The 7,858-nt window shown below is 46.6% G+C and overlaps 1 protein-coding gene across 1 annotated transcript; it reads right to left on the minus strand.

Annotated features, from left to right (window-relative positions):
• Positions 1-244: 244 nt before the first annotated feature.
• LOC110528051 (uncharacterized) lies at positions 245-5,928 on the minus strand. The gene is made up of 3 exons (XM_021609837.3): positions 5,745-5,928; positions 3,648-4,776; positions 245-819 (listed from the first exon to the last, which is right to left on the minus strand). Exons 1-3 carry the CDS (start codon positions 5,755-5,757, stop codon positions 651-653), a joined length of 1,311 nt encoding a protein of 436 aa, XP_021465512.1. The 5' UTR covers positions 5,758-5,928; the 3' UTR covers positions 245-650.
• Between the last annotated feature and the right edge of the window lie 1,930 nt (positions 5,929-7,858).

A 7,858-nucleotide genomic window follows, 5' to 3' on the forward strand; every position in this document is an offset into this window, starting at 1 on the left:
TGAACTTCTTCTTTAAGCTGAACAATCACATCCCTGAAATGGCCCTTACCTGTTAGCTCACTGTGTAGCACCAGGACAAGCCCTCATCTGCTCCGGTTGCAGGAGGGAGGGGAGGCGGCAGAGGCCGGTTAGGGTCTGAATCAGATTCAGTGCCCTATTTCAGGGTCCTGGGGGCCCCTCTGAGTGCACATTTTGGTTATTGCCCTATTACTACACAGCTGATTAAACTAACCAACTCTTCATCAAGCTTTGATTATTTTAATCAGCTGTGTAATGCTAGGGCAAAAACCAAAACATGTACCCGGGGGGGCCCCAGGACCAAGTTTGGGAAACCCTGCCCTACGTTATGGCCCAGGACTGCTTCTATAGCACCAGAGTCCTGATGAGGACCCAGACTCTCTGGCAAGGCCTCCCAGGGGTAGGGCTGGGTGGATGAGTCTCATGAGTCTGTCAGCCCGTGGTGAGGTTGAGATTGTACTGAGCTGGGTTGGGCTGGGCAAGCACAGCCAGGGTAAAGGTAGGGGACCAGGCTGCTCTGAATTCTGGATGTAGGTTCTTATAATTCTGCCGTCCTGGTCAAGTGCTGTAACAGGGTTAAGGATGAGTGAAGGTGGGTGGGTGGCATCAGGATCCAGACTGGGCTGGCTGGGTCAGACGGTAGTTCTGATGTTTTTGCCAGGCCGGGGGCTGCGGTGCACCTTGGTGTGTTTGGAGAGGTGGTCGCTGCGGGCAAACTTCTTCTCACACAGAGAGCACTCGTAAGGCTTGACCCCGGAGTGGGAGCGCCGGTGACGAGACAGCTCATCAGAACGAGAGAACCTACAGAGACAGAGGAGCACAGGTCAACACCCAAAGCCCTGCGATAAAACAAGTTGGTGTTTTGATAATTTCTCTGAATTCGAAATGTTTGAGTTAAACATTCAGTCGGTCACAGCTAAGTGTTTCAGGAGGCTGGTTATTCCCACTGTTTGATAGCCCCCAGACTAGCGCTCAGACTCAACTCTGAGGGAAATAGGAACACTAAATGGTGGGTCAAACTGTATTTACAATATACACTGAGTGTACAAAACATTGGGAACACCTTCCTAATATTGAGTTGCACCCCTTATGTCCTGAGAACAGCCTTAGTTCATTGGGGCATGGACTCCACAAGGTGTCGAAAGCATTCCACAGGGAGTCAACATGCTGGCCGATGTGGACTCCAATGCTTCCCACAGTTGTGTCAAGTTGGCTGGATGTACTTTGGGTGGCAGACCACTCTTAATACACACGGGAAACTGTTGAGTGTGAAAAATCCAGCATTGTTGCAATTCTTGACACACTTAAACTGGTGCGCCTGGCACCTACTAAAATACCATGTTCAAAGGCACATAAATCTATTGTCTTGCCCATTCACTCCAAATGGCACACATACACAATCCATGTCTCAAGGCTTGAAAATCTTTCTTTAACCCGTCTCCTCCCCTTTATCTACACAGATTGAAGTGGATTTAACAAATGACATAAATAAGGGATCATAGCTTTCACCTAGATTAACCTGGTCAGTCTATGTCATGGTAAGACCGGGTGTTTCTAATGTTTTGTAAACTCAGTGTACAAACATTATAAGCATATCCTTTCACATCCTCCAACTACCTCAATAACCCTAACGCTTCCCTTAGGAAGCTCACTGCAGTTGCTTATAGGGATATTAGAAACTGTGAGCGTGTACAGTGCCTTGCGAAAGTATTCGGCCCCCTTGAACTTTGCGACCTTTTGCCACATTTCAGGCTTCAAACATAAAGATATAAAACTGTATTTTTTTGTGAAGAATCAACAACAAGTGGGACACAATCATGAAGTGGAACGACATTTATTGGATATTTCAAACTTTAACAAATCAAAAACTGAAAAATTGGGCGTGCAAAATTATTCAGCCCCCTTAAGTTAATACTTTGTAGCGCCACCTTTTGCTGCGATTACAGCTGTAAGTCGCTTGGGGTATGTCTATCAGTTTTGCACATCGAGAGACTGACAATTTTTCCCATTCCTCCTTGCAAAACAGCTCGAGCTCAGTGAGGTTGGATGAGAGCATTTGTGAACAGCACTTTTCAGTTCTTTCCACAGATTCTCGATTGGATTCATGTCTGGACTTTGACTTGGCCATCCTAACACCTGGATATGTTTATTTTTGAACCATTCCATTGTAGATTTTGCTTTATGTTTTGGATCATTGTCTTGTTGGAAGACAAATCTCCATCCCAGTCTCAGGTCTTTTGCAGACTCCATCAGGTTTTCTTCCAGAATGGTCCTGTATTTGGCTCCATCCATCTTCCCATCAATTTTAACCATCTTCCCTGTCCCTGCTGAAGAAAAGCAGGCCCAAACCATGATGCTGCCACCACCATGTTTGACAGTGGGGATGGTGTGTTCAGCTGTGTTGCTTTTACGCCAAACATAACATTTTGCATTGTTGCCAAAAAGTTCAATTTTGGTTTCATCTGACCAGAGCACCTTCTTCCACATGTTTGGTGTGTCTCCCAGGTGGCTTGTGGCAAACTTTAAACAACACTTTTTATGGATATCTTTAAGAAATGGCTTTCTTCTTGCCACTCTTCCATAAAGGCCAGATTTGTGCAATATACGACTGATTGTTGTCCTATGGACAGAGTCTCCCACCTCAGCTGTAGATCTCTGCAGTTCATCCAGAGTGATCATGGGCCTCTTGGCTGCATCTCTGATCAGTCTTCTCCTTGTATGAGCTGAAAGTTTAGAGGGACGGCCAGGTCTTGGTAGATTTGCAGTGGTCTGATACTCCTTCCATTTCAATATTATCGCTTGCACAGTGCTCCTTGGGATGTTTCAAGCTTGGGAAATCTTTTTGTATCCAAATCCGGCTTTAAACTTCTTCACAACAGTATCTCGGACCTGCCTGGTGTGTTCCTTGTTCTTCATGATGCTCTCTGCGCTTTTAACGGACCTCTGAGACTATCACAGTGCAGGTGCATTTATACGGAGACTTGATTACACACAGGTGGATTGTATTTATCATCATTAGTCATTTAGGTCAACATTGGATCATTCAGAGATCCTCACTGAACTTCTGCAGAGAGTTTGCTGCACTGAAAGTAAAGGGCTGAATAATTTTGCACGCCCAATTTTTCAGTTTATGATTTGTTAAAAAAGTTTGAAATATCCAATAAATGTCGTTCCACTTCATGATTGTGTCCCACTTGTTGTTGATTCTTCACAAAAAAATACAGTTTTATATCTTTATGTTTGAAGCCTGAAATGTGGCAAAAGGTCGCAAAGTTCAAGGGGGCCGAATACTTTCGCAAGGCACTGTATCTCATATTTGCAGAGCCTCTATTGTCTTATAAAAGCTCTACTCCCTTCCTCCACAGACATATAGGATTTTTCTTTATGCTAAGCGTTGCAAAATAATTACAGTGGAATACTGTGTCAACATCCTAACAAGGGGTATAGAGCATTTTTTCTACTGTCATCATTACACCCACTTCATTTTGAACTAGTCATTACAGGCTTTCTTCTCTCTGTTTAATTATCCTATCACATGTTAATAACTAGCCTATATGATAATGAACTAAACAAACCTAAGCTTCCTGTGTTTTCTGCATGTTGACTAGCAATGTTATGATATAACCCACCTCCAGCCACAGTCAGGCCAGCTGCAGGTGTAGGGCTTCTCTCCGGTGTGTCTGCGGAAGTGGGCCTTCAGATGGCTGCTCTTGGTGTACATCTTCTCACAGCCTGGATGAGAACACTTGTGCACCCTCAGCGTCTCTGTAGGAGGGGGTCTGTTCACCTTATGTGGGGCCACAGCTTTCACCACGGCCCCTCCACTGTGACCACCAACCACCGTTGCCCCAGCAAGCCCCCCGGCAATCCTCACGGTGATCGGTAGAGGGGCAATCTTCACGTACTTCTGGTCTGGAACTCCGGCGTCCATGCTGGCTACGTTGAGAAGGGTGGCTGGGGCAGAGGGCACCTGTGAGGCAAGCAGGGTAAAGTTCTGCCCTCCGTGGAGCCCCAAGACCAGGTGGGCCAGTCTCAGCCCACTGGACGGCCCAGGAGTAGAGCCTGTCTGGGGGAGAGGCTGGGCCAGCGGCAGCGACTGGACCTGGAGTACCAAGGGTGCTCCCAGGAGCACTGAGGGGTTGGAGGAGGACGGGGAGGGGCACGGGGCTGCTGAGCTGTGGGTGTGAGGGATGTTGGGGGTTTGTGGGTTGGGGGGTGACAGGGCAGCGCTGGTCCCTGGGTCACTTTGTCCTCCTGGGGAGGAGAGAGTATGTTCAATGGAGCTGGAAGGGGAGGGAGCAGGCTCCTCCATGGGTTCACTAGAGAAGAGAACCCCCTCTCTCACTAGCTCCATCTTCTCCCTGAGGAACTCCTCGATGTCCTCAAGGGTGGGAGAGAAGGGCGAGGGCAGGCGGGGGCTGAAGTCAGGCAGCCTGGGGTCTTGCAGCATGCCATCTTCTCGCTTCTCCCTATCCCGCTCTATGGGGGTAAAATCATCCTCCTCCTCTTCCTCCTCTCCAGGGCTGAAGCTGAGCCGAGCACCAATGTCCCCAGCATCTGGGCTGTAACCGGAGGCAAAGCTATCCCCCTCGCTCCTCCCCTCACTGCCCTCTCCCTCCTCAAGCTCCAGGGAGATCAGACGAACACTGTCCCTAAAGAGGTCATTATCAGAGACCAGCGCTCTGCTGCGTAACGACACCATTGATACAGTCCAGATACACAGGAGAGTTGAGCAGAGAACCACGCTTCTCACTACACCTGCACAGAAAATGTGAGGGATTGCGTAGTTAAAAATGTGAACGGTTAAACATGAATAAGAATGCAATATTTAATACTGATATGCTGTTTAGGAAAGTTGCATCTAGCTGTATTTGAAGGAACAGCGGAAATGTGGAATGGTCCAATGGAAATGCGAGTGCAAGGTGAGAGGATGTGTCAGCCAAGGTGGTGTGTGAAAACAGCATAAACGTGTATCTTTTGAATTTGAAAGATTATTTCTCGCTTATACTAACGTTAAGTTCCAAAGGTTTCCAAAACCATACTGCAAGTGAAGCGTACTTGCGTTTAGACAAGAGTGTTGTGATTGTAGTGTTCACACCGAGCCAGCTGTGGTCCATCAACTGAGAACTCAAAAGTGGGGCCGGCTGTAAAATGTGTTCTGGGTTCTCCAGAGCTAGGTAATAATAGGCTGAAAGCTAACAATCAACAAATGATTAGGCCAAACATCTAATCCGAATGGTATCAAGGCCTAAACACATGTGCTAAAACAGAGCAAATATATCTATCATCAAATTAAAAATAATAAACCTAATGTGTCATTTGATTTCATTAATTCGACCATCATAATAATAAAGCAACACGCGGGATAATTAAATGGATACATTGTGCACAATGACGCCTCCAGCGTAAACACTTCCCACATGACGCCCATATGTGTCTCGGGCGCTAAACAACATGGTGCAGGACTGTAATAAGTGCGTAATTACACCAAAGTGAATCATGTTATACAATCGATAAACGTTATTCGGCGTCAGCAAACAGTATTATTTAAAACTTCAACTGCTTTTAAACTCAGCGCATGGGCAGGCGAGGCGCATGGCAAGCCACCTGACTGCAACAGCCAGACAGGAATTCACGAGTCTCAAGTTCGGAGGGTTCTATAAATACAAATCTAAGCATCCAGCGCAAACGAAAAGAACAACTAACATTAGTAATGGCGAACTTACCGTCTATTATCATGAAATATATTAAGAGCTTTCGAAATACACCGTCCTCGAAGTTTTTGTCCGTCGTGTTATTGTTGCAGAGAGAGAGATCCCGTCATTGCCAAGGCTCCATGTTGGCATTCTTTATGAGCCCATCACATGACTGCATTTCTGTACGCTCAGAGGCAAGGATCCAATTCCGGCTGTTTGGTTGGCTAAGGTTACGGAGGCTCGCCCTAAAACAAGAGATTTAATTGGTTTCCGCTTGATGGACGCTGTTTTTCCCCCAATATTTTGGAAACGTCATTAATCTAGGCCGACTGTCCCTATGGCACCGGGAAAATTAGAATTAACGCCACCACAGTTATGTATCCAGTGTTTTCAAAATGAAATCGTACATACAACGTGGCTCATTCAGAAACCATGTGTCATGAACTGACAAGATGGCATAGTTTTGAACTGCAGCAGGTGGTACGATGGACATTTTGTTAAATTATAGCCTATGCATTGCTTAATTAGGATGAAGAATTATAGCCTTTTTCATGGTTAACCAAATGTTGGAGTGTCTGTCAGCCCTGCGGGGAGCACATGTATAAACATTAGACTCAGACTGGTCTCATAGACTAGACATAACATAGTTAATGTAAATCCGGGATACTCAAATTATTATATGTCACGTTTGGTATGGTTACATAAATTAGAAGGTTACTTAGGTATAAAGGAAAGGAGGGTGGTTGGTCGGTGTGAGTGGGTGGGTGTATGAAGCAAACATCTAGCAACCCTCGGGGTGGATGGGGGTGTATAAAGCAAATGACTAGCATGCCAAAGATTGCATGTTCAAATCTCATCACAGACAATTTTAGCATTTTAGCTAATTAGCAACTTTGCAGCTACTTACTACCTTTTTGCTACTTTGCAATTCAATTAGCTGTTAGCTAACCCTTCACATAACCCTAACCATAACCCTTTTATCTAACCCGTCCCCTAACCCTAACTCCTAGAGCCAACACGGCGCCGACAGAGATGGTCGCCTCGCTTCACGTTCTAGCTAGTTAGCGGTGGTGCGTTTCAATCGGTGACATCACATGCTTTGAGACCTTGAAGTAGTGGAGTGATGGGTAACGCTGCTTCGTGGGTGACTGTTGTTGATGTGTGCAGAGGGTCCCTGGTTCGGGGGCGGACTAAAGTTATACTGTTACATTGGTGCTGTGACCTTTCGCGGCTTTTGTGGAGTGATGGGTAACGCTGCTTCGTGGGTGACTATTGTTGATGTCTGCCGAGGGTCCCTGGTTCGAGCCCGGCGAGGGGACGGACTAAAGTTATACTGTTACATTGGTGCCGTGACCCGGATCACTGGTTGCTGCGGAAAAGGGGGTTTGAGTGTAACCGATGGGAAATGGCTAGATAGTTAGCGGTGGTGCGCGCTAATAGCGTTTTAATCAGGTGACATCACTCGCTTTGAGACCTTGAAGTAGTGGTTCCCCTTGCTCTGCAAGGGCTGCGGCTTTTGTGGAGTGATGGGTAACTGTTGTTGATGTGTGCGGGGGGTCCCTGGTTCGAGCCCGGCGAGGGGACGGACTAAAGTTATACTGTTACATTAGGAAACTATGCAGTATTTAGTTTTGTATGTATTATTTCTTACACTGTTACCCCAGGAAATCTTAAGTCTTATTACATACAGCCGTGAAGACCTATTGGATATAAGAGCAACATCAACTTACCAAAATTACGACCAGGAATACGACTTTCCCAAAGCGGATCCTCAGTTTGGACCACCACCCAGGACAATGGATCGGATCCCAGTAGGCGACCCAAAACAATGGCGGCGCAGACGGAGCGGTCTTCTGGACAGGCTCCGTAGACGGGCACATCGCTCACCACTCCCGAGTATACTACCCGCCAATGTCCAGTCCCTTGACAACAAGGTAGACATAATTTGAGCAAGGGTTGCCTTCCAGAGAGACATCAGAGATTGTAACATTCTCTGTTTCACGGAACATGGCTCACTCGGGATATGTTATCAGAGTCGGTAAAGCCACCCGGTTTCTTCACACATCACACGGACAGAAACAAACATCACTCTGGTAAGAAGAAGGGGGGGGATGTATGCCTTATGATTAACGAGTCGTGGTGTG

This window comes from Oncorhynchus mykiss, chromosome 7 (assembly GCF_057628025.1).
Source record: "Oncorhynchus mykiss isolate SJ-2025 chromosome 7, ASM5762802v1, whole genome shotgun sequence".
Lineage (NCBI taxonomy): Eukaryota > Metazoa > Chordata > Actinopteri > Salmoniformes > Salmonidae > Oncorhynchus > Oncorhynchus mykiss.